The 27,273-nt window shown below is 42.1% G+C and overlaps 1 protein-coding gene across 1 annotated transcript; it reads right to left on the reverse strand.

Moving 5' to 3' along the window:
- Positions 1-3,891: 3,891 nt before the first annotated feature.
- On the reverse strand, positions 3,892-17,600 carry MMADHC (metabolism of cobalamin associated D). The gene is made up of 8 exons (XM_081873479.1): positions 17,445-17,600; positions 14,529-14,688; positions 11,187-11,331; positions 10,472-10,689; positions 9,766-9,871; positions 8,958-9,088; positions 5,939-6,025; positions 3,892-4,335 (listed from the first exon to the last, which is right to left on the reverse strand). The coding sequence occupies exons 2-8, from the start codon at positions 14,541-14,543 to the stop codon at positions 4,141-4,143; spliced, it is 897 nt and encodes a 298-aa protein (XP_081729605.1). The 5' UTR covers positions 14,544-14,688; positions 17,445-17,600; the 3' UTR covers positions 3,892-4,140.
- Between the last annotated feature and the right edge of the window lie 9,673 nt (positions 17,601-27,273).

The raw sequence follows: 27,273 nt of genomic DNA on the forward strand, positions 1-27,273 counted from the left end.
ACACAAGGATCCTAGTCCACAACGGAATGAAGAGGAAGTACACAGGTTTAACCACATTTACTCATAATAAGCCAACGAGACCAAAATTGGCTTAACTATTTTGTTAATAAACTGCTGTTGCAAAGAAAGTATTTAAAATTCCTAAAACATGCTGTCAAATAATGAGATCTTTGGAACTAACCCATAAAACATAGTAGACATAAAGTACAAAACCACATGCAGAATTTTCTCAGACGAGATGTTTTGTATCTCATTTTGTATTTTTTTTAAAAGATACATTGTGATGCAGATTTGTGAAATATGAATTCTGCACCTGTGAGGTTTTCCACATTTTCTCCCCCACCCCCTTTCGGAAAACCAGTGAAATTAACTAATTTCCAGTCACTTCTCTTGCATTCAGCACAAAGATCTTGGCAGCAGTGTGTGTTTATCACCTTAACACAGAGAGCACACTGCTCAGCTGTAGCTCATATTAGGACAGTCTTGAAGCCATGTTTTCCTCTAAGAGACAAGGAGACCGTGCTCATATAGAAGATTTCTAGCATATTTTTTTCCAGTATCACTGCTGCGTAAATTATAAATAAAGTGTCAGCACTAATAACGAGCACTTTCACACATTGCTCCTTGGAGCATTTATTTCAGTGTAAAAAATAAACAAATGTGTGTACATATTTTCAATTGTGCCTAAATTCACAGTTGCTAAAACTTCCAATACCTCAGCCTGAAAAAAATCCATTCTGAAGAGGCGAGCAGAGAAATAAATGCAAGTTAACAACATGAACATTTTACTTGAGCATTTTTTCCTTAACAAATTGCTTGTGCCCCAAATCGCACTGGGGCACAGGCTCTGTTGCCTCTTGCACCAACTTGTTATGTTACTGCTACTGTTGCCACTGGTCCCGAGTCTTTAAAATTCTGGGAAATCCCTTGTGACACAAATGTTTTGGGGAACAGAGAGGAATCAACCCTCAACTGAGCTGGTTATGCTGCTTTTCTCAATATGGCGCCACAAAGTAAGGTGGCCGCTTAAGAGACCAGGCTGCCTTTATTCTTACTGAACTCATTCTTCACACAACAGCCGCCCATCAAAATGGGATGTTTGGACTGATCACTAAGAAAGCTGAGGCCTGGCTTATACCTGCAGCAGGATGAGGTGACAGAAGAATGTATAACATCCAGTACAGTTTCTTAATGCACGCCCGCGAAATAAAATTGCTCACAAGTACCGTAAGAAGCAGATCAGGGAGGCAGGTTTAGTCCACCCCACTACTGTTTTCTATTTGCTGCAAAGTTGTTTTGTTTTTACACAGGAAAGCATTCAAGTGGCAATTTCCTCACCTTTACTCTTAATGTGGTACAATTCATTAAAACATTTTAACACCACCTTTCAATTTAAAATGTTCAGGGGTGAGCTGCTGAACTGGATCTAGGGCTGCCTCTATTAACTCTCTTCCAGGGGTCAAATAAATCTGTAAGTTGCTAACAATCCCCCTCCTCAAGGTTGTGTGAATGGAGGTATTTCTCTGTAAAACTGAAACAACCTTCCTTTGGAAGCCTACCTTCCAAAGGTGGTATGACCAGGCGGGTTAGGAAACTTAAAACAAACTTACCCAGTGATGTAACTAGCCAGAAGTGAAATAAAAGTTTCTTAGATTCATTACAAATCAGAAGAACCCAGGCCACCTCTCTCTATCATCCTTTTGGCAAAATGTGATTTTGTAGGAAGGGCAGCACCATTTCATATTATGTCCCACAGTGCGCACACCACCCCTTCTAAACTGTTGACACAAAAATGAAATTAGGAAATATTCCAGGCTGATAAGAAAAAGCTCATTCTGCTATATCATTCTACTACTTGCGCAAACCAGACTTTACATAATGGGAGCACAGGCCCACATATAGCACCTTTAGTCACTGTAAACGGGGGGGGGGGGGGGGGATGGCAAAAATTACAGCCAGCATTCAACTAACCTCGAATGTGTAGAAGGGGTTCCACTTGCACAGTGTAACTTTCCTCTCCTCTCATCCCCTGCATGCACCTAATGCCTTCTCCATGTTGGCTCTGGAGGGTTGAGGGAACTTCTAGAACACAGGGGAGACTTCCTGCTGCTCATCAGGCAATGGCTTTTCCCACCTGTCTTTGCCCCACCCTCCAGCCCTAGAAGTCTTTCCCAGACCATGATTTTGAGAACAGCAGAAGCAGCTGGGAAAAGAGTTCAGGGACAGATAGATTATAAGTTGTGTGCCCTTGTTTCTCAATTTGATCCTTTTATTTGGTTTGTGGTATTTTATGCATTGTGCCTTGCCATTGTTTTTCTTGATTACAGTTTAGTGATTCTTTATTATAATGGTAAGTGTTAACCGTTTAATTATCATTTGCTGGTATTTAATTTGACTGTTTACTATTATATTCTGGTGGATTCTTGAATATTGCTTTGTCTGATGGAAGTTGTTTATTTTAAAGTTACGGGGACTTCTTTGTATTGTATCAGATTTTTATTACATGCGTGATCTTTGCTGTCTGTTTTGTTGTTTCTTCAGCTTGTAAACCCCCTCGTGTATAGTAATATAGAAAGAGGCAGTGTAACAAATTAAAAATGAAGTAAAATATTTAGTTGGTGAGCAGATGGGAGGAAAGCCAGGGTGGGCAAGTGGAAATCATTGTGCACATGCAAGTAGTTAGCTGAGGACTGTCCTACAATAGAACCACTGTAACTGTGGATTTTGATGAAAGCCACCTGGAAAACAATTTCTTTCTTTAATCAACAGCGTTGGCAAAATGGTAGGTATCCAGAGAAAGAATACTAACCAGAGAAACTCATGATGCTAGGCGATGTTTTAACAGGATCTGATGACTTGGCCTATAGTTCATTCACATTTTTGTATTGCATATATTCAAGGAAATAAAACAGCCTACTGCAACGTCTCAGCCAATACTCACAGAAACAAAATTCTACTGACAAGAATTCAATCCATACTTGCATTCAAACCAGATCCATGAAAATATGACACTGATTTCTTTTCTTTATCTTTTGGCAGTAATGAGATCTAGAAAGGGTCTTCAGTGCAGAAACCGTTTTGATATACACTGATTTAATTCCTTTGACTACCATTCTTTAATTCATATTGTTGTGGCTAGCTTAGAGAGGAGGCCTGTTAGAAAGTCAGGCACACTTAGGTGTACTAGCGTCAAGCAAATCCAGTCACAACTTTTAAAAATCGAGTTGGGATATATTTTGGAATATTGGGTTGCATCCAGACCTGGCATTCCACGAATGGAAGAGATCTTTCTGTTCATGGAACTGAGTGAGATCCAGGAGGATCCACAGACAGGATGAGATGTGAGTAGAGGCTATTTTTCTACGATTTCTCCTTCCCTCTGCATCCCCAAATGGGCACTTTGCATGCTGTTCTGGAAGGTTCCCCAACCTCCTGTAGCAAATTTTCAAAGCGTGGCAGATTCAGACAAGGCAGGGAAATTGGGAAAAATCACCTCTTCCCTCACAGGAATATCCAGGTTGCATGAGGTACAAGCAAATATGCTTTCTGAAAATCATGAAGTAGGCCACTAAATCTCCTGCTTGAAGTATATTCCAAATAAAACATGAAAAACAGAAATAAGACAATACTGGTTCTTGCATAAAAGAATGACTGATATTATTTTCCTTTAATGGGATCTAACCGAACAAGTGGACTATCCCTACCTCAAAAATGTTTCTTTTCAAAAATATAAAAAATGAAGATGTGAAATAAACATTGTTCTATTTCCAATCAATTTGCAACCTATGTCAAACAGACATTTATAAAATATATTGCAAGTAAATTAAATCTGACTTCACCAGAATGAAAATGGGAAATGTTACAAAAGTGCTGAGGATTTGTGTTCCAGTGTAAGATTACTGTGGATGCTTCACTTTATTGAAAGTTTGGAAAAGTAATATTTTAGAATATCATACGCTATATATACACACATCTTTCAAGTAAAATGTTGGATTACCTTATAAATCGTGTATAGAGACTACATATCCGATGAAGACTAAAATAAATAACTGATCTTTTACTCTCTAGAAATCAGTGTAATTTATCGCTTGATATGTCCCAACAATGTTTATTGGCCAATTCTTAAGCCTGAAGATGCAGTTAATTGCCACTCAGTTTCTTCATGATAGGGCTGTCAGGTGAAGCATTAGTGAAAATACTTCCGACTACTACGTGTGTTCCCCAGAGATTGTGACGAATAACTTTACAGCAGCCAAGGTCCTCCACATAAAATCCTAAATGGCGGTAGCGTTCATCAGTTTCAAAAAGGGTGTTGTTTGTATAAGGGCCAAAAAACTGCAAAGAAAGCACAACAAAACATGGTGTACGTTTATAGTAAGATTCCTGAATATATTTCAACATAATAGATCAAACTAGTTTTAAGTCTAAGCTTAAATGCATTCAAATGTCATGACAGAAAATGTACAACTGCTGGTTTTGCATTGACATTTCTATAGAGGGATAACTATAGTTTATTATATCCCATGGCAACTAGAAATTCTGTAGCCCACAGATCCAGCCCTCAAAGTGACACTGTTACCAGGAAAGTACACTTCTAACTCCTTGGATTTTATGAATCAATAGCCTGGTCCCTGTGGCACAATGGTTTAGTGCATCTAGCTGCTAACTGGAAGGTTGATGGTTCAAGCCCACACAGGAACAGCTGTGAGCAGAATTCCCTTCCAATATTTATATGATTCTATATACTGCAATAGCAGATTCTAGCTGTGCCTATGCAAAGACAGTAAAGATTCACCAACGAAAGTTGGGTAAAAAACTATGTACACATTTAGTAGGAGAATAAAACAGGTCTTAAAGGTAAAGGTAAAGGGACCCCTGACAGTTAAGTCCAGTTGCAAATGACTCTGGGGTTGCGGCGCTCATCTCGCTTTACAGGCCAGGGAGCTGGTGTTTGTCCGCTCTGCAGACAGTTTTTCTGGGTCATGTGGCCAGCATGACTAAGATGCTTCTGGCACAATGGAACACCGAAACCAGAGCAGCGCATGGAAACACTGTTTACCTTCCCACCAGAGCGGTACCTATTTATCTACTTGCACTTTTTGGCATGCTTTCGAACTGCTAGGCTGGCAGGAGCTGGGAGCAATGGGAGCTCAACCCGTCATGGGGATTCGAACCGCTGACCTTTTGATCGGCAAGCCCAAGGCTCAGTGGTTTAGACCGCAGCGCCACCCGCATCCCTATAACAGGTCTTAGTGCTTTGCTATTCCATACCGACTAGCTTTTCAAATAATTTGGATCTAGGACATTTCTAAGGGCCCTGATGTGGGACAAATTTTTTTTAACAATCAGAAATAATACTGATATGTTTGTGCATGAAAGAATTGTCAAAGGAACGTCTCAAATACCTACAATCCATGACACACCACAATCCTGGTCTGAAAGAACTAGGTTAAAGGGGGAGGGGGGAGGTGAGAGACAGAGTGCTGTAGTGATTCCAGTGCTAGGACTAGTGTGACCCAGGTTCATATTCCCACTCAGCTGTGGAGCTCACTGGGTGACCATGAGCCTATAATTCTCTCAGCCTATCCTAAGATTGTTGTAAGAATAAACTTGGGGCTGGGGAGAACCATGTGCACTGCTTTGAGATCCTTGGAGGAGAGAAAAGATGTAATAACTAAAACAAATAAAAATAGTCTTGCGTTCTTTTGTTTAACTGCCTCTTAAGGTGCCAGCTATGACAACGGTTTCTATGATATAGCCGAGAACTGAGAAAGACTGTCACAGACATTCCAGAAACAATTTTAGATAGCCTTTAAAATGGTTTCAAGTGGAACGAGCAGAAACTCAAGTAGGAGTTGTCATATTCCTTTTTTTTTTTGTCTGAGACACACGGTGCTCAGCCTCCCTCTTCTTGCTGTGCTTTGGTAGAAATACTTACTGCCAATCCTGAAGTTGGATCAATGAAATCTGCCCAATAGCCTTCGGCACACAAAGCATAGCAAATTTCCTTGGCACCACTGATAAACTAAGAAGAGAGGAAATAAAAGATGCTAAGCACACTTTTAAGGCTAATGTATATTCCATTTCCCCAGCAAACAAATGTGAAATTGAACACAGTACTGTTATTCAACTCTGTCAACCAAGACTAAGAGGATTAAAATTAATAACCTATATTGAGATATGATGGTCACATGGAACCTAGAAGAAATTCTTTGTGATGGTCAGTGAAGCATTAATAGTTCTGCACAGGCAGGAAAATATAACTGATTGCTCGGGTTGGTTGCAGTGTTGCCATACCTGCAAATACAAAAAAATTAAACAAATCCATACCTCACCTATTGCCCACTTTTATACATGCTCCTTTTGCCTTAGGTTTGTTTCCTAGTCTCAACTTCCTGTATCTTGATCAGTAAAGCACTTTTTGCAGTTCTCTAATCCACAATGGCAACTCTGCCCAAAACCTATGCCAAGAAAATTATCGTCCAAACACAAAGCACAGATGCTCAAAACTCCTGCTAACCTCTAAATACATGGTGCTAATTTAGAAAGAAACAGAATCTAAAAAGGAGCTACATGAGAGTGTGGGATGAATCTGTGCACACAGATGGAACTCTCTTTTATTTTTGCCAGAATAGACTCTATTGTCAAAGAAAGTGACACTTCTTATTTTAAAAAATTCAGTAGAAGTGTGCCTCTTCAACAAAAGGAATTGTGGAGGTTCTCACCAAATGCACTTGTATATCCTTTGCACTACGGCAAAAGATACTACATTTAGCATATCCAATGGAAAAGCTAACTGTGGTTTGGCAGGCTGACCCTGTATGGGAAACATCACTTGAAACTGATTTTACTAGTTTGCACCTAAAACTATATAGTGAAGAAGCCAGGCGAACGTCCCCGGGGAGAGGATTCCACAACTGGGGAGCCACTACAGAAAAGGCCTGTTCTCAGGTTGCCACCCTCCGGACCTCTCGAGGCACACAATGTTGTACAACGGCATCCCCTCATTTATTTGAAATTGATAAAATACACACATTTCTTTCTCGAAGCATGTAAGCCAGAGATCTGGACCCTTTATCATAAGGGCTTACTCAGATTCTGAATAATCTTAAAACAGAACAGATTTACATTCAGTGTGGACCTATTTTTCCAATTAGTCAAAGGTCTACGTATCTGTTCATTTCAATTTCAGATTAAGCCAACGGAACCCCGGTAAACAGTCTAAACATGTTTATGCACTGGACTCTTTTGATCCTGGTGAATTACAATCTCACAGCAGCCACTCACCAAACAGATGTTAATTAAGACAACTTGAGTCTTCAATACAATAACACCTTCATTTGCCTGCCACTAACTCTCATTACTTTACTTCAAGTCTCTCATGTTAAGTTAAGTTCTCCTGAGATTGTCTACAATGCAAACAAACAGTCCATTCTATTGTGAATTTGCTGTTAGTAACCTTTAGGCCAGAAGGTTACGTCTACCATCCCAGCACCCTTGTGTTCAATATATTGGAATTGACAGGAAGGTGGACAAGGAAGGAGGAGGACAATTAAAATATAATTAGACCAGATTACAATGCCAAGGCCCAACAGACCATGACTAACACAGAGACACTGACACGCTAAAATGAGAGCTTTATTCTGTGTGCAGCTTTCATGGTGATGACTGAACACTGCACTCTCCTTCCTAACCCCTTGAAAACCTTTAGAACCCATAAAAACACTTATTTGTCATTGTGAAACTTTCTCAAATGGAGTTAAAGGAACTGCAGTGTGGCTGGTGTTAACTAGAAACTGGTCTCTCATATATTAGCCAAAAATCAAGTTGAAATAAAAGAAGCTGGCATTTTTAGGTTATTTTAAAAACACTATTAAAGTACAGAACATTTTCAGAGAATAACATATGGGAAAAAATTCAGCAGCAGCAAAACACTGACATTTGTCGGGATACAACTATTATTCCAAAGCCAAGCAAAAATGTACATTTAAGAAAGGATGACCCCTAGTGGCAATTCTGCATATAATCACTTGGGCAAACCAAATGTCTGATTTATATACTGTAATTATTAACAGATGTGGTATAAAAGGTTCAACTTAGTAAACTGAATGTAAAACATTACAGCATGTAGCTAGTGAGTATGCATAAAATATATTTAAAGTTACTATTTTTTAAAGTCAGGTAGACAGTGTTGGTCTGACGCAGTCGAAATAAATTTAAAAATTGTCCAGTAGCACCTTAGAGACCAAATAAGTTTGTTCTGGGTATAAGATTCCGTGTGCATGCACACTTCTTCAGATACACAGATACACTTCAGATATGTGTATCTGAAGAAGTGTGCATGCACATGAAAGCTTATACCCAGAACAAACTTAGTTGGTCTCCCCGCGACAGGGTGAGCTCCTGCCAACTTAGCAGTTCGAAAGCACGTCAAGTGCAAGTAGATACGTAAATAGGTACCACTCCAGCGGGAAGGTAAACGACATTTCCGTGTGCTGCTCTGGTTTGCCAGAAGCAGCTTAGTCATGCTGGTCACATGACCCGGAAAAACTGTCTGCGGACAAACACTGGCTCCCTTGGCCTATAGAGCGAGATGAGCACCCAACCCCAGAGTCGTCCACGACTGGACCTAACAGTCAGGGGTACCTTTACCTTTACTAAGGTGCTACTGGACAATTTTTTAATTTATCTTTTAAAGGAAAAATCAAGATGGGCATTAAATGTTAAGGACCAAGCATTAGTTGTGTATATCCAAATTCTTTCTAAGAGAGCTTCATTAACACTGGGTCACAAAATATTGGGTCACAACCTATAATGGTCATCCACTCTTAGGGCAGACTCCACATTCCTAAAGCATGATATCAAGCATTGAATCCAATACAACACACAAACGCACATGGTCTCGCCTCCAATGAGAACAGTATCATAATTTACTGCCGAAAGCTTATGAGACTTACATTTTCTATCAGATTTTCTCGCTCATTTTCCACCTCTTCACTCCATGCAGTCATATCATTTATTGTCTTCTGTGTTACTGTTAGGACTGTGAGGTTATTGGAAGTTCCTTCTGGAAACATTGACTCAAAATCTACGAAGGAAGGAAGAAGTCAATGAAACTTAACTGCACAATCTACCCGAGAGCAAGTCCTACTGAATTCAGGTAAACAGGATTAGGACTGCAGCCTTAGGTGATTGTTACAGTTCTTTTGCTTGACCAGTAGTGGCGCCATGGTGGAATCGAGCTGCTCACCTGAGCTCCACCTGGCTGAGTCACTGCAGCAAACCAGGACAGAAAGAGGGAGGGACAAGGTAGCATGGTGTCAATGTGCCAGGAAAGAGTGCCAATCTCACCCTTCCCTCTTTCCATTCTGGTATGCTGCAGTGACTCAGTCAAGAAGATGAGAAGCACAGCCCCACCTCTCCGTCACCGGCTACCCTCCATCAACCCCATTTGTAAGTATGGGGAATTGCCACAGTGTTCTTCAGCAGCTTGCACACACAATGGAGACGCATTTACTACAGAAAGGACGACTGTCAGGTTCCCAGGCTAAAGGTTTTGCTCATCTGGAAAAGCGCACTGTTGCTTGCTTTTTTTTTAGAATAAAGACAAAAAGAGGGTTAATTTATGCAACCGAAAAGAAAACACTGTGACGCTCCAGCAAAAAAAAAAAAAAAAAAAAAGGGGGGGGGGGGAAGGTCAAGGTATAAAGTCTACTGAGATAATGAAAATTTTGAAAAGGAGGATGAGGGCAGCAGCAGCCATACCTTTGCGCAACAGCTCCGGACAGGCTTGTATTGCACATTCTACCTTAGTGGTTTCAAAGTAGGCCTTGGCATTACCAACTTCTTGTTTATGAGGAGGATTACTGTTCTGAAAACAAAAACAACAACAGGTAATTGTTCAGAGCTATGTACAACAGTAACGCCAGCAGTGTTCTTTGATATTTAACTTTGCCCCAGCTGTTATTCTTAAAATTAGCAAAAAGTTGTACCCTCTAAGGCTGGGCGATACCTGGTTTTCAACACTGTGCTATATCACCAGCTAAGCACAGAGATATATACTGATACATCACAATGTCTGAAATAAGGATGAAGCTATGCAGAAGAGGCATTGGCTGGCTTCATGGTTTCCCCCACGTTGTGCTTTTTTGCATAGCACACGCGCACACACCATGATTCGCAATATAATGCCAAGTCAAAAATTATGAAGCCAATATCACGATATGGATTTCAAGCCAGTTTTGGGCCATATATCACCCAGTTCTAGTATCCTCAAGCTTCTGCACAGCTGAAGTACAATTCTATTCCAGACAATTCTATTCCAGGTTACCACTCCAAAAATACTATGATAGCCCACCTGTAACACAGGGGTGGGTGCTCATTTCAAAATCAGGAGAGAAAGACCATGTGCCTTTTTTTTTGCTAGGCAGGTCAGTTACTTTGGAGCTACGTTTTCCACCTGAGTTCTTACCTGGAACTCGTTGACGTACTGAGCCATCACAAATTCATGCCTTTCGCTTGCCAGGGGCTCCACTAATATGTCAGGCAGTTTTTTGTGTGCTTGTGTTGCCTTCTGAATCCCTGCACCGTTCAGGTGACAGTCAAAGCCTATGTTCCCCGGGAGCTGAAATCGTTGGTCTTGCGGACCAAAGGGTCCCATTGCCTCATCGGGCCACACAGTTCTTGGACCTGCCAAAAGTTAAGAATTAAGTTGTTTAAACACACACATATAATTGCACTGTGTTATAAAATGCAAATGTTTTTTGCATGCCGCTCAGTAAGCTAGTAACTCAAGTTCAAACAGAAAACTGGAAAACTAAGTTCCATTGAACATCATGATAATTAATTCCAAGTATGTTATGACCAGAGGAACCATAAGATACATATGATTTGAAAGACATTGTGTGTGGTATCCAACTAACACACCCTCTGAGCGGCAAGGATTTCCACTTGTGCAACAAAACTCCCCACAGCTCCCCCCCAAAACTGTTCTAGAGCTCTGGAGCAGATGTGGGGAGGGCGAGGGGTGCACACAGGGGAGGAGGAGGGGAGAAAGTCCACTGGACAAGCAAAAAGCCTTGTGCTGATGAGACACATTAGATGAATACAGCTGCATGATTCCCCCCACAATACAGCTAATTTTAGATGTAAACATGGGTGAAACAAATTCTTGGAATGTTTCTTACATATGTCTGGGGGCGCAGCAGCAACGGAAGGCTCGTCTGAGCCAGAGGACCCTGCTGTGGAAAAGGCCTTGGGAGTTACAACCCTTCTAACCAAAGAATAAAATCCCGGAAGGTACGTCACCAGTCTAGCTCTGTTACAAAGTACCTAAAGGGGACACAAAGAGAACTGAATGTAGCATATATTGCACATCAAAACAATAAGTCAGTATCCAGAGACGCATTACGTAGGGGTGGAGGAATCTTATTAGCTGAATTTTGCATCCCTACCTTCTATATTACCAATGTACTACGTTTTCTTTGGGTGTGGCTACAAAATTAAAAGTTTAGTATGAAAAATTCCGCATGCTGGAATTTTGGGACACCATTTGCCACATGGATAAAATGCTGCATTAAGTAAATGACACTTTTTATCTAGCAAAAGAAAAAAGAAAAGCGCCACAATACATACATGGAATGTGTTCAAACATCTGATAAGCAAAGCGTATTAAAAGAAAAAACACACGTGAGTCGGTTCTTTCTTCCGGCAAGGGTAGTTAAGAAGAGCAGACAAGTTAGTTCCTCTGGTTTATCAGGAGATGGCACATTTACCACTGCAAAGCTGGCAAACCGTTTTAGGGTAAGGCAACCATACTGCTTGGCCATTCTGTATGCATTCAATCCCAGACCCATGCAACTGTAGTGAGCTCACGCCTAAGCTCAAAACTCTCATGACAACAAAACCGGGGGAAATCTTACAACACACGAACCGCAGGGAAAATGGCTTCAATTTCTCTTCCTGAATCTGAAAACAGCCTGAATCAACAGGGCTCAGATGTGCAATATCATCTTGGTGTAGTTTTATTCTGAAGTTTAATGACAACAAATGCCAACATTATTAAGTACTGCACCACTGATTAATTTGGCTGACACTGTGCTCAAGTGCTTGTCTTGCAATCCCAACCTCCCAGGTCTAACCTTTTGAAAAGTATTGCAAGATTATTAAGAGCTCACAAGGCAACTCTCTTCAGCGGATTTTTTTTTTTTTTTAACAGTTCCACCATTCCGTTTAGAAATGCATCTGCAGCCAATGTGGGTTGGCATTTGTTTTGTTTAAATAAAAAGCCTGGCTAGATATTGCATTAAAATCCAGAATGCTTTAGAAAGGAATCTAAAAGGTAAGGTGCTAAACAGGGAATGAAAACTCAGTGGTTTCTAAATTTGAAAGGTTGTTTTTTACAGGTTAGCTTCAAAAATGGTTATTTTTTTAATTTGGAGGTACACAATCTTTACACTAAGTTTTACAATTCTTATGATACATGCATCCTTTCCTAAAATAATGTGATAAATATAGCAGTTTTATGTTACTTACGGCGTACTGCCCACAGCAACGTATGTTTCTGTGACCCACTGGCCCCAGTGAACCAAAACTAGACTGCTACAATACCTAATCGCACATCCTAGCAAAAAGCAACCCTCTTCTTTGCACTGGATGCAACTTGCACAGTGCTAATATAAGGACAATAGTTGCAGCTATGGTTGCGTAGACACAACATGAAGTAATGCAATCTGAAATCACACTATACACATGTTTTTTTCAACACTGAGCCTATCTCGGTTTTCGGCTCATTCGCAGCGCTTTGCACTGCATTAGTGGCCACTGTCAAGAACCCCTTTTTTGAAAGCAGTTGGTCCAGTGGCAGCACAGAAAAAGAGGCAAGAAAGAAAAGGATCATAACTAGACAAACCAAATCAAAAGAAGGAAGGCAGTAACAGAAAAGGGTAAAACAATCTCCAGGATGCACAAATATGATGGTTTGTATTGGCCCAATGAGTTTCAAAGGATATTTCTTCTGCAGGGACACTGCGTATCACTAGTGTACTGCCAAAACTTCATGTGGCTGTTATGGGAGTTGTTTCATTCTGGTATACTTACGTTTCTGTTTTAAATGTGTTGTAAGTTTTCTGAACACCTTTGGGTAACAAGCAACAACAACAAGCACACCATTCTGTTCTCTAGTGTTATGGAGCACACTAAAGAACACAGAGGTGTGCATTTTATGTGTCCTTAAGAAGTATATTTGGAAAGATGTTTAGCCAATAAAACATTTCAGTTTTGTACGTGGTAGAGATTCTATCTCACCCTATTTCCACAAACAGAAAAGGACCTCTGAAGCCCTTAAGGAAGCTCCATTCATGGATTTTATAGGTATAGCAGTTTATATGATGAAAAATAGTAATTCCAATTCAAACTTGAATGGTGCAACATTTCATACAGTTGTAAATGTTCAGGCTTAAATGTGCTATTGCATCAAAGCCTAAGTTTTGAACCCAGAATATGAGCTTTCAAAAATGTATTAATGCTGTTATTATTATTCAAAATGCATATGCTCTGCCTCTCTCATTATATCGGTAAGCTATCTGAGCCAACAGAAGTGTACAATAAGGAAATCTGTATAACTGATTTAAGATCACACTGGCTACACTCCTGCATATGTTCCCTTTTCTTGTTCCTTTTCCCAATTGTTCATGTATTTTAGACTGTGGGCCTGCAGGAACTGTCTTATCTTTTAATCCCTGAACAACCTGTAGAAAACTGTAGGCGTTTCATGAGTGATAAATAAATTGTTGTTAAATCTAACAGAAATAAATCAAATGTAACCAACTTAATTCCTAGTCCACAAGCCTACATACACTTTGGGAATGAATCTTGTTGAACTCGGTAGGACTGACTTCTGAGTACACCCACAAAGGATTGGGTTGCACCAGTTTCTACAATTACAGCCTTTATAATTTATAGGTTGGTGCCTAAGAACTGTGGGGAGTTCTCCTCAAGAGGAACAGGATTTGCCTCCCCAGACACCTCCCAAAGCAGCAGCAGATGCTGGGCTGAAGGGAGAAACTGGTGAAAATACCTTCCATGAACAAGAAGCCCATAGGATCCAATCCCACATCTTTACAGGCCCACACCCTCCAAATTCTTGTGTGTACCAAACACAATGTTTTAGGTATTTATAGGACAGTGGAAAATTCAGTTTGGCAGTGAATAATCCAGTCTTCTAGGTATTTCAGTAGTGATGCAAATTACTTCCTAAAGCATTCCATATTATGAAGCTGCACACCTTTTTTTTTTAACCTATCTAGTTCAGCTCAGTAGTGCATCATGATTTACATCATACTAAAATATATACACCAGTCTAAGTGTTTCCATTTTTGACTTCACAAGTTTATACATCAAGAAACTTCATAAAGCACTATTCGTATGTCATGTCACATAAGCTAAGGAACAAGAATAGAAACAGGAACACATTTAGAGACATTTGTATGGCATTCTTAACAAACACTGAAAACAGCAATATTACTTACAGTGGCCATTTGCATGGGTATCTTCGTCTAAAGATTTTTCCTAAAACAGAGACATACACACCAGAGTGGCTGGTTATACAACACGTTGGGCCTGAGCTGCAACTTGTTAAGGATCCATGCCCAAACACTTCCGAGAACTGCCTGAACCAGCTGTTAGAACCTGTGCAAAACAAACCAGAACAATGGTTTTTTCACTTTACCACAAAACTACAAAGGGATGCAGATATTATTTTGCTTCAGCAGGAGGGGAAAGTGTATGTCAATAGCTTATAAATAGTTGCATGACTACAGTTTTGGAATTTACATTCAGTTAAACACCTAAATCTCTATCCTTTCCATTGTGCAGAGAATTTTTTTAATGCAAACCTTAAAAAAAAGCAGGCTCAGAAAGTAAAGAAACCTGTTTGTAAAATTTACACCCTGTTCAATTGGAGATCTGTCTTTGTCACCTCCAGAGCACTAGTTAAAGCACTGTCCATGTGAATTTTAAATTCTTTTAAAATTTCAACACTAAAGTTGAAACACAAAAAGGAACTTGTGATTCTGAAATGCTAACAAATACTATTTTTGAATAATTTCCTTGAAACTCTTGACAGATGGGAGCTTATTTCTCTTTCACGCTTCCTTTTTAACACTGGCACACATTGCAGGCAATTCACAAGCTGCAGATGCCTGAAAAACTCTTTTAGGTTGTTAAGAGATCTGACCATTCTGGTGCCCATGAAAACAATTTTGAAGAGGACTAGGACAGCTTCATGATGACAAATGGGAAGAGACAAGAAACCAGAAACCTCCTTGCCCAATAACCCATTTTCTCCCCACCTCACTGCCAGATAAAATTACCATTGCTGGCTTCACTCCCTTTAACCACCCTAGAATCAGGTTTCTTTCCAATCTCCTATACAGTACATACACAGAAAAATGTGGTGCTGTTTTCTGCCTCATGCTTAGCCAGTGCACACCTCAGGCCGAAGTGATGTGTTAGGGGATTTCTTTTTTATTTTATTTAGATGATGATTGCCCCAGACCCTCCAAGTGACCCTATTTTCCAGGGACAGTCCTGAATTTACAGAAGCTGTCCCGGTTTCTGACTTGATCCCGGAATGTCTTGCTTTTCCTTAGGATGTCCCTCTTTTCATCAGAGAAACGTTGGCGGGTATGGAGTTAAGTGACACCCCCCAGCCAAAGAGATGTACCTATACAACATAGGTACTTATGTTTAGAAGACATCTGAAGGCACCCTGTATAGGGAAGTGGTGGTTTTTGTTATTTTTAATGTTTAACGTTAACCAGGCCTTTGGTTGATCCAATTTACATCCTATGCCCTTTTAAAATGTGTTTTTTTTTTTTTTTGTAGAGGGGGGTGTTACTGGGTTGTTTTAATTTTTATTAGGTATTTTGTGGTTTTATAGCTTGATTTTATTCTGTGAATTGCCCTGAGACCCCAGGGTATAGAGCAGTATATAAATTCAATAAATAATAATAATTTTGTTTTTATGTATGTTGGAAGCCGCCCTGGGTGGCTGGGGCAATCCAGTCTGAAGGGCAGAGTATATAAATAATATTTTTTTATAATTATTAGTTGAATTTATATACAACCCTATACCTGGAGGTCTCAGGGCAGTTCACAGAATAATGATAAAAATTATTATTATTATTATGGAGAAGGACATCCCTATTTTCATCGGAGAAACACTGGAAGAGACGCATCCCTTTTTAACAACAAAAGCAACAAGGGACCTTGGACTTGCAGTAGCTGCTGCGCAAATAAGGGAGGCTCCCCGGTCCTGCCACTGGGCGGCTGTTCACTGCGGGCCAGCGAGGATCCCACTTGCATCAATGCTGGATTTACGTACTGTATAAGCTAAACAAGCTATAGCTTAGGGCCCCACTCTCTTTGGGGCCCCCCAAAAAAATTAAAGGAAAAAAACCTGGATGTACATTTCCAAAACGTAAGAGCTCCCGTTGCCCAGTCCCTGCTCCTGTGAACCTAGCAGTTCGAAAGCACCTCAAAGTGCAAGTAGATAAATAGGTACCGCTCTGGTGGGAAGGTAAACGGCATTGCGCCAGAAGCGGCTTAGTCATGCTGGCCACATGACCCGGAAGCTGTCTGTGGACAAATGCCAGCTCCCTCGGCCAATAAAGTGAGATGAACGCCGCAACCCCAGAGTCATCCGCGACTGGACCTAACAGTCAGGGGTCCCTTTACCTTTTTTGTAAGATAAAAAACAAATACAGTGGTACCTCTGGTTACATACTTAATTTGTTCCAGAGGTCTGTTCTTAACCTGAAACTGTTCTTAACCTGAAGCACCCTTTAGCTATGGGGCCTCCCACTGCCACCGTGCCGGCGGAGCACGATTTCTGTTCTCATCCTGAAGCAAAGTTCTTAACCCAAGGTACTATTTCTGGGTTAGCGGAGTCTGTAACCTGAAGCGTCTGTAACCTGAAGCGTATGCAACCCGAGGTACCACTGTAAAATAAAACCTACATACAGCAAGTCTTTTGTGTTGTGTATGGACCTATTAGGTCCATAAATTACCATATAGCATATATTCAACACAAAAAACAGCGACAATTTGTTGTTGACTGAAGGGCCCCATTACCTTCAGTAGCTTAGGGCCCATCAAACCTAAATCCGGCCCTACACCTGCTCCCCAACCCCCGTCTAGGGTCCAAGAGCGACGGGATGGTTTGAGACTGGGAACTGAAGCGGCTAGTCCGCATTGAGGAGCTGTGTGCGTAGGGACAGCGCTTATCTGAAGGGGAGGCGGTGCGGGGGGGGGGCGAAGGGGGGAGCGGGGCCTGAGGACGCCTCTGGCTCAAAGTTTAAGCGGGGGGGGGGGGTGTCGGGAAGTTCCATTTGGCGGGGGGGGGGAGCTGGAGGGAGGGAGACGCCGCTAACCGGGCTCGTTACCTCTTTTTCTTTTCACGTTCTGTTTGTTCCTGTAAAATGGCAACCCCCGGGCCAAAGCAATCGATCCTCGCCTCCGTCGCTTCCAAAGGGTGGTGGGAGGGGGGGGGGAGAAAGAGGGAAAAGGTGTCGGCGGGGAGAGAAAACGAGACGCTCGACGCGCGAGTCCTTCCCCCTTTTTTTCCTGCTTGGCCGGCTTGTGGGCAGGCCGAAGCAATCGAGCCGACGTCTCTAATGACGGAGCAGCCGGCTGAGTGAGAGAGAGAGAGAGAGAGAGAGAGAGAGAGAGAGATTGTCGAATCCTCGAAAAGGCTTGCCTAGTCGAGTGCTTCCGCGTCGATGCGGAGAGTGGGCGGAGTCAGCAGAGAGGCTTTGCCGGCGCGGGTTGGTCGGTGCAGTTTTGTTTAAGGCGCGCGGGGTGCAAAAGAGGCGCAACCCGAGTGGCGTAACTGGGTAGCCTCTCGAGCACCTTCTCAGCTCAGGGGTTTGCTTTCCGTATCAGAAATGATTTTCTTTTCTTTTTTCTTTACTCTCCCAGAGGGGCTGACAGTGTTAGGGTGTTTCCACTTAGTTTGCAAATGGGTAGCTGAGATATTATTGCAAACGGGACATGGACAATTTTTGTTTAACTTATCTCATCTTGCAAAAAGAGGGATAGATCCACGTTAAATGGTTAAAAAAAAAACATGGGGTGGCGTTTTAATGGCAAGGACGTCCTGTGAATACTGAAACACACAAACACAGGTGTACCCACATCTTGTATGCGTGGGAACCTAGGCTACAATAAATGCCTGCTTGGAAGCGCCTTCAGGTTGTGTCGCAGCAAAAGATCTTTAAGCAGGACCTAGGATACTATTATTTCTTATTATTTATTAAACTTGTTGCTTTATCTTGCCAAAATGCCTTACAAACAAAAACAATACCCACCCCCAATAGATATATTAAAACCAACCGGAAACAAACAAACAATAGACTAAAAACATCCCACTATGGCAGATACTATGGCATCTTCCGCACACCTTTCCAAATGTGTTTTCAGCTGCTGCAGCCCATTCCTGCCAGTGGGTGGTAGTGCAAGGCTGTTCGATCCTTGTTTTCTACAAGCATAGACCATTCCTTTCCCGAAGGTTTCTCACCTGCTACTTATTTCACCTTGCAGAGCATGTGCCCAACTCACAAAGAGTGGCAGGATTTTTAAACTTGTGGGTTTTTTAAAATGGTCAGCCTGCGGGAAGTGCTGCTTGTTGTGGAATCGTCCTGAATTTCTTTGTGTAGTTTGTTCAGACACCAGCCATCTCTGGCCACCCATTGCTGGCCTGTAATTCTGCATCCCTTTGCACTTGAGGAGACTCATTTGGTGTATTATATGCATGCACCGTAGGTGTGTGTGTGTACACACACACACGAATTGGCATTATTTAACTTTAACATGCACAGACTTCACTTGTCCAACAAACTGTGGTGCAACCTGGTCTTCTGCCTGCAGATCTTTTACAGTACAGTGGTACCTCGGGTTACATACGCTTCAGGTTACATACGCTTCAGGTTACAGACTCCGCTAACCCAGAAATAGTACCTTGGGTTAAGAACTTTGCTTCAGGATGAGAACAGAAATCGTGCTCTGGTGGTGCGGTGGCAGCAGGAGGCCCCAGTAGCTAAAGTGGTGCTTCAGGTTAAGAACAGTTTCAGGTTCAGAACGGACCTCCACAACGAATTAAGTACTTAACCCAAGGTACCATTGTACACTTATCAACATGCCCATAGCAGCACACCTGGCCTATGTTCAAGTTGATTAGGCTCTTTTTATTTTTAACAGAACAAACCATGTTCAAAGTGAGCTATGGTGCACCCTTGTGACAACTTGTAAAATAAAATCCTATTCTGTTTTTCGAGGTACAGCTGTACCAACTCCGGAGGTGTGTTCATCTGGAGAAGATTATACTAAAGCTGAACTGGGGCCAACAGAAGAACATGGTCCCTGTTAAGCATCACCCAAAGATGCAGGCTGTGTTTATACAAAACAGAGTTCCCATGTGCAGTGGGACATTTCAGTGGAGGATCTCTTTGCCTATGTGGGGCCACAGGAGAAATGCCAACACCTTATGCTACATACAGTTTGAGATAACTGCAAGAGAGTAAGAGGAGAAGAGATATACTTACTCTCTTGCAGTTATCTTAAACAATATGTAGCATAAGATGTTGGCATACCTGTGCCGTACTGTTTATACAGTTTTTTTTCAACAAAGGAGACCTGTATGAATTCAGATATAACCATGCAATTCTCTTGTCCTTCTTGCGGTTCCCAGCTGCCTTCACTGTAACATACCTTTCAGTGTTGTAGTACTTTAAAAATTGTGCTGTACTAATCGATGGATGACACTCTGATGTGCTTAACTACCAATTCAATATGGATATTAATGAAATACAACATTAACTAAGTAACACAGATAGTATTGTTGCAATTCTATATTTAAGATTGGAATGCCATAGTAGATATTACTGCAATATTACATTCATAGTAACCTGACTCTCTCTTTTGTTAAACAGTCTATGACATCCATCTTCATTTACATTATCTTGAGGAACATCTGAACCTGCTTTGTAAAATGCCTAGAATTTTTTTTTAAAAAGTTTAAAGTGTAGCAGTGTGGTCTAAACCACTGAGCCTCTTGGGTTTGCCGATCAGAAGGTTGCCGGTTTGAATCCCCGTGACAGGGTGAGCTCCCGTTGCTCGGTCCCAGATCCTGCCAACCTAGCAGTTCGGAAACACACCAAAAAGTGCAAGTAGATAAATAGGTACCGCTCTGGTGGGAAGGTAAACAGTGTTTCCGTGCACTGCTCTCGTTTTGGTGTTCTTTTGCACCAGAAGCGGCTTACTCATGCTGGCCACATGACCCGGAAAAACTGCGGACAAACGTCGGCTCCCTCAGCCTGTAAAGCGAGATGAGTGCCGCAACCCCAGAGTTGTCTGCGACTGGACTTAACTGTCAGGGCTCCTTTACTTTTACCTTTTAGCTAACTTTGAAAAATCTTTTTTAAATGTACAGTGGTGCCTCGCAAGACGAATGCCTCGCAAGATGGAAAACCCGCTAGACGAAAGGGTTTTCCGTTTTGGAGGTGCTTCGCAAAACAAATTTCCTATGGGCTTGCTTCTCAAGACGAAAATGTCTTGCGAGTTCCTGCGGGGTTTTTTTCTTCCCCCCCTTTTCTAAGCCGCTAAGCCGCTTATCTGCTTATCCGCTAAGCCGATAAGCCGCTAATAGCGCTAATCCGCTAAGCCGTCAATGGGCTTGCTTCGCAAGACGAAAAAACCGCTAGACGAAGAGACTTGCGAATGGATTCTTTTCGTCTTGCAAGGCACCACTGTACATTTGTTTTCCAAAAACGAATGCCAGTAGCTAATTATTTAGTGAAAAATAAAACAATAATTTTAAGGGAACATGAATTTAAGGGTTGTAGATTGAAAGGACCTGTAAACAGAGCTTTTTTCCAGCCAGAACTTACCAGAATTCAGTTCTCAGGTGGGCACCATTGCCATTATAAGAGAACAAGGGAGGGGTTCATGGTGAGCTCTGGCACCTCTTTTATCCCACTCTGTAAACTGTTTATCTTCAGATATATAGTTATTGGGGTTCATTTCACATGTGTTTGTGTGTGTCATGGTAGTTAAGCACTTAGCAGTTGGCAGGGGAGCCAAGGTGTGTGGGGGATGGCATCCAGGCCACTTGCTTACTTGAACTGCAGCTTTAGTAAACTTTCACCCCAACTCTAAACCTGTTTATTCAGAAGCAAGCCACCCTGATTTCAGTGGGCTTCGCTACTAAAATGTGATGCTCTGCTGCTGATCTCCGCCAGATGGCAGCAATGATTTGTTTAAAATATTTTCTTTTTCTTTTTTTAAAAAAAGAAACCTGTATACTTTATATCTTTCCCTAGAAATCACACCTGAACTATAGCTGGGCATAGCTGAAGGAAAAAGCAAATGAGAGAAACAAAGCAGGCAATGTAAAATCTGATGAAAGTAGGGGTTGGTTTGTTTGTTTTTGAGGGGGAGAGGCATTTCTAGATCCCTACTGTCAACCAAAGAGTAAAAATATAGCCAGCTCACACTTCCATGGAGCTGCGATATGTTAATGCAATTTACAGCTGAATCTAGATGTTGCCAGAAAGGTGGAGGTGCCCTCCCTCTTGCAGATCTTTCATTTCCTCATAATGTTTAGTTCAAATGTTGCTGGACTACAACTCCTATTGTCCCTGACCGTTAGTCATGCTGGCTGGGCCCGATGGGGGCTGTAGTACAGAACATCTATAAGGCCACAGGTTCCCATCCCTGATTTAAGTAAAGGGCCCCTATTTTCCAGGTCCCGTTCCGGATTTACAGAAGCCATCCCGGTTTCTGATTTGATCCCGGAATGTCCCACTTTTCCTTAGGATGTCCTTATTTTCACTGGAGAAATGTTGGAAGGTATGGAGTTATGCAACCCCCGAGCCAAGAAAATAAGACGTCTTTAGAAGACATCTGAAGGCAGCATCCCTGTATACACTGGCGGAGGAACGGGAGTGTGGAGGGAGCGGACTGCCCCCTGTACCATTATTCCGGTAGGGTGCTGTCGCAGTGCCCCCCCCGACACGTGCCGCACACCATACCCCCACAGGTGGCACGCCATGCCCCCAGAACACACACCACGCCCCTGCAGGGTGGCATGCCACGCCCTCATGGGTGACATACCACGCCCCCGGGATACGAGCCACACAACCACGGGCAGCGTGCCACACCCTTGGGAGGCATATCATGCCTCCGCAGGTGGCGTCCCACACCCCCGGGATGCGCATCATGCTCCCAGGGGCACCAGCCATGCCCCCGCCTGCTCTCCGCCCTGGTAGCAGAGCATGCAGCTTTGCCACTGCCTGTATAGGGATGTTTTTAAATGTTTAACGGCTGGCATATAAATTATTATCATTATTATTATTGAATAGGATGTTCCTATTTTCATCAGAGAAATGTTGGAGGGTATGGTGTCATGTGTCTGGTTGTGTTTCGGAGTCATGAGGAGGTGGCAGTGCTGTGAATATACAAGGCAGCAGAGGCAGACCTTGGGGTCTCAAATTGCAGCAGTGCCCTGTGCAATGGCAAAATTCAGCACCTCTGCCTCTTACACTCCGTTGTAAATCATAGTTGTTGTGTCCCCGCAGTGCCCCTCTGGTACAACAGAACTAGTTGTGCTCTCCCTAAATTGGCCTCTGGGGGCAGTGCTGGTCAAGTTTTTGTACATGCTTAAAAGTAGAAGGATCAGTGTTAACCCTCATGGAACCAGCAACTCGTCTTGCTAAAACAAAAGTGGAAAGCACATCCTTGGCTTCCAATTCCCATGACACAGGCAAGGTGTGCCTAAGCATAAGTTTAGATCCAGATGACTAAATTCCCACAGATTGCAATGAGACTAGTCTAAGCACCACTAACATCTGGATCTAACCCACTATGGCAGGGGTGGGGATGCTGTGGCCCTCCAGATGTTGTTGGACTCCAGACCTCATTCATGATTGCTGGCCATGCTGTCTGGGGCTGATGGGAGTTGGAATCCATAGGTTCTCCATATCTGAATTATGCAGAGAGAAAAGGACCATTAGCGGAACCTTTTAAATATATAAAACTGCCACTGTTCCTATGACATCAACTATGACAGCGTGATGTATGACATTAGCAGGGAATCATGTATTATTTTGTGCTGTAAAGAAACACACCTTGCTGATTTTTGCACAAGTCTCAGTTAAAACCACAAGGAAAGGGCAGGCTGATCCCCTGATAATCTTTATGGGACAACCTTTATGGGAACTCAGCAGGCATGGACCTGCCGTGTTGAGAGTTGCTGAAAATATAAGGATATAGATTTTATTTTATTTATTTCATAGAATTAATCACACCCTTGGATTTTTTTTTAAAAAAAAACTTAGTTGTTTACAAAAAGGTAAAACAATAAAATCAAGAAAAAAACCTACAACTATACTTAAAAACATAAAAGTTAAAGTACTGAAACAGAGTATTTTATCTCAACTTTCGAAGCATCTCTATTTGTTGGGAAATGTCATTACAAATGAGTTTTATATGTTATTTGATATAATACTATATGTTGTAGTATGTTCCATCCACTTTTTCAGTGCAACTAATCTTAAGGGTCTGTTTCTGTCTGGTTAAATGAATGGAATGCATGCTGCATGTGATCTAAAAAATACCACTTTTTATTTTAATTGGATTGGATTGTGCAGAGGATTATGATTATTTGTTGCATTTCTTACCTGCCCTTCACCCAAAGCTCCCAGGATGTTGTAACATACAAAACCCCAATAAAAACAGAAGAAACCACCCTCATGACACCCTCCCTGCTTCTTTAACAATCCTTGCAGTGCAATACAGAGAGGCCACCAAAACCAGTACAGGATAAAGAGGTGTGTTTTCAGCAACTGATGAAGCTGTAAGGAGACGATCCCTGGCACATCTGTCTAGGGAGGAAATTGAACATTCTTGGGGCCATCAATGAGAAGATCTGGATCCATGAGTACCCCCAAGCTATGTACCAGCTCCTTCCAGGTGACTGTGACCCTGTCCAAGATAAAGACACAATGTTACACAATAGATAAAGACACAATAGGTGCCCAGAATGACTGGGGCAGCACCCAGATGGGTGGGGCACAAGTATACTAAAAGTTAGATAGTATCGGGCCTATTGCTTCATATCCTCCCTAAAAATCTGTTTTGTGAATTCCTAAAATTACTTTCAAATGTGCTGCAATCCAACCCAATGGCGAAGTTATCAAATATAAATCATGTATATTTTTGACTCAGGTGCCCTTCTTCAGGGACTGGGGAAGCCATTAGCAGCTATCTTTTCCTTGTAGAGCAATGCTCTTTGGACATGAGAATGAGCTTTGGCTCCAAAAATCCTTATAAAGACAATCCGTATCCAAACATTATGCTTAAACTTGTTTGTAATGTAGGGGCTGCAGTTCAAATGTAAGGTGACTGCTTTGTAATCTCTCTCTCTCTCTCTCTCTCTCCTTGCCACCCACCACACAATCCCCATTTTTGATCTCTGGCATTTCCAGTTGAGGTAAATAGAACCAGGCATCAATAGCACAGTGGCATCTAGCTCACAATTCGCCAAATGCTCGGATTTACTCCAATGCTCCACAGGCACTCTGACATGCGAAAATGAGAGAAATAAATTTTTCGCTCCATTTTTTTCCAATTCATTATACCATATTTTTCACTCTGTAAAACGCACCTGACCATAAGAGGCACCTAGTTTTTAGAGGAAGAAAACAAGAAAAAAATATTCTTGATGAAACAGTGGATGTATGATTTTTTTGTTTCATGCTGTGGCCACAGACATGCTATGTGATCTGATGGTGAATTTGGGGTGACCCAGTGCAAAAATCCTGAGGATCCATGTGGATCTGTGCTTTGTAAGCACCTTTTTGTGCCATTGCGGCCCCACGAAACAGTGGATGCGTGTGTTTTTTGGTGCACGCTGTAGCCATGGACATGCTATGTGATCTGATGGAGAATTTGGGGCGATCCAATGCAAAACCCCTGAGCATCCATGTGCTTTTACCTCCCCCATCCCAGGCAGCCTCCTTTATCCCCTCCTGATCGCTTAGTGCTCAGCTGCTCAGTGGCTTTTTTTCAACATCCCCTTCCCTCTTTCTTAAAAAAAGAGAGAACAGTCTGCTTTTTGCCCCGGGCAATTCAGCTCCATGAGATGCACAGACATTTCCCGTTACTTTTTAGGAAGAAAAAAGTGCGTCTTATGTAGTGAAAAATACGGTAATTCCTGGAAAGCAAAAAGTTCCCCATGAACTGCAGTCCTGGGGGCAGCTGTGTGTGTGCACTGTGAGTTATCAGTCTATACCCGCTTGCTCCTTTCATGAGATCTCTGCACGGCAGCAAGTAAAAAGACATCAGAAAGCCTCTGAAACATGAAGCATGCTGGATGTTTTGATCGAATAGCATGACAAGTTGAGGTCTTTTCAATAAATATATGCATATGCAGAGTTCAAGTGTATATATTGATGGGAAACATGGAAGCGGTGAAGTAGATAGACCATTGTGAATAAGCCTGCAGCTATTTTACAGAGGTGAGCCACAGATTGAAAACCATACACTTACTTACTGTCTTCCTTTTATGAAGTGGAACGGTGAGGGCAAGCATTCATGGATGATTTTAGTTTGGAAGCAGTTAGCTCACTGCTCATAAACTCCAGGCATCCAGGAAATTTGCTAGGAGCATCTATGTTTATTATATTAGCTGCCTGGGCCCACTTAAACCAACCAAGCGGTCTCTCTTTGATTGCAGCGGGAAGTGGATGGGTGTCTTTCACAAGGTTTCCTGCCAAAATGCAAAGTCAAGCACATGGCACATGTTTCTAGCCGTAACAAAGTTGGTATCAAGTTAGCGTATCACAATTACCTGTTTCCTTGTCGTCCAGGTCATTAGCTGCCTAGATCACAGGCTGTAAAAGAAGCCGAAGCCAACTTCACCTTAAGTGTTTCCTGCCTGCTTGGGGTATTTGCTTCTGTTCTGAAGACTAGCAAACACTATGGAGCCACTGGGCAAGATCAGGATGATGTGCTATAAATGCAGCAAGGCAGGGAATTGAAGGCACCAGTGAAGAGGAAAGAAGCAGCAGAGTGGTAGGTGGATGACAAAACAGGGGTACCATGAAGAATCAGTAGTATAGGAAAGTATCACTCCACCACTGGCTGCTTGGGAGGAGTTATCAGAACATTCCACTAACTTACAGGGAAGCTGCAAGCCAGGGTTGGGGAACCTCAGGCCTGGGGCCAAATGCAACTATCCCATACCCTCCAACACACTGAGAGCAAAATCTGGGACCCAAACCTTCCCAGATGCCATCTTCCCGTTTTTTCTCGCGTGAGAATGACAGCCATTTTGGATGTCGTGACCTCGCACAATTTCATGCTGCGATTCCCCCTGAAAAACACTCCTTTTCTTGGGCTCGATGCCCCAAAACATGTGTTTTGGGGTGCTGTGTGAGACTGTGGTCCTGACAAAATGCTTGGGGGTGGGTGGGAAATTGCAGCGGAAATTGCATGAGAACACAGCATCCAAAAGAGCCACCGTTCTCTCACAAGAAAAAATGGGATGTCCCAGTTTTTCAAGGACACTTGTGGGGTGTACCCTCCAGTCTTCTTTATATGGCCCTTGGAACTCTCCACACATACCTACTGGTCTTTGTCTGCACCCCAAGTGTTTTTGCCAAACTGGATTATGTTCTTGAACGCTACGGGTGCCCCTTGCTTTTTCTGGATGGAGGAAAGAGGGGTGTGTGAGTATAGAAATGAGCCTACTGTGCAAATGTAAAATTTCCATTTGTTGCTCTTCCCACATTGCCTCTGTCCCCATGCATCACTAGCAGGTGACCCTCAAAAGGTTGTGCAGGAGGTTCTTTGCCACTGCAGTGTAGGCTGTGAGAGGACAAACATACTGTTTGTGGTGCCTTTATGCTTGGCTATCATGACTTAGTGGTCATAGCTACACCACAAACTGAAACTGAAACCCTGGGAATTGTAGGTTTGTATAGAGAAGCAATAGGGGTGTCACTGAATTCCTTGGATTATTTGGGGAAAGATACACAATTAAAACTCTACATGTTTGCTGTATAAATTTATTTGTGACATTTCCCTTCTGAGTCTCCCAGCATGAAAAATTGATAATTAAGAGTCCTTTGGTTATGGGGGAAAAAAAAGGAATTGGGGATATAAAGGGATATTAAAACCACGTTTTAGTGAATTGAGTAAATTATATGATGAGAT

The sequence above is a fragment of the Podarcis erhardii genome (assembly GCF_964252035.2).
Source record: "Podarcis erhardii genome assembly, chromosome: 1".
NCBI lineage: Eukaryota > Metazoa > Chordata > Lepidosauria > Squamata > Lacertidae > Podarcis > Podarcis erhardii.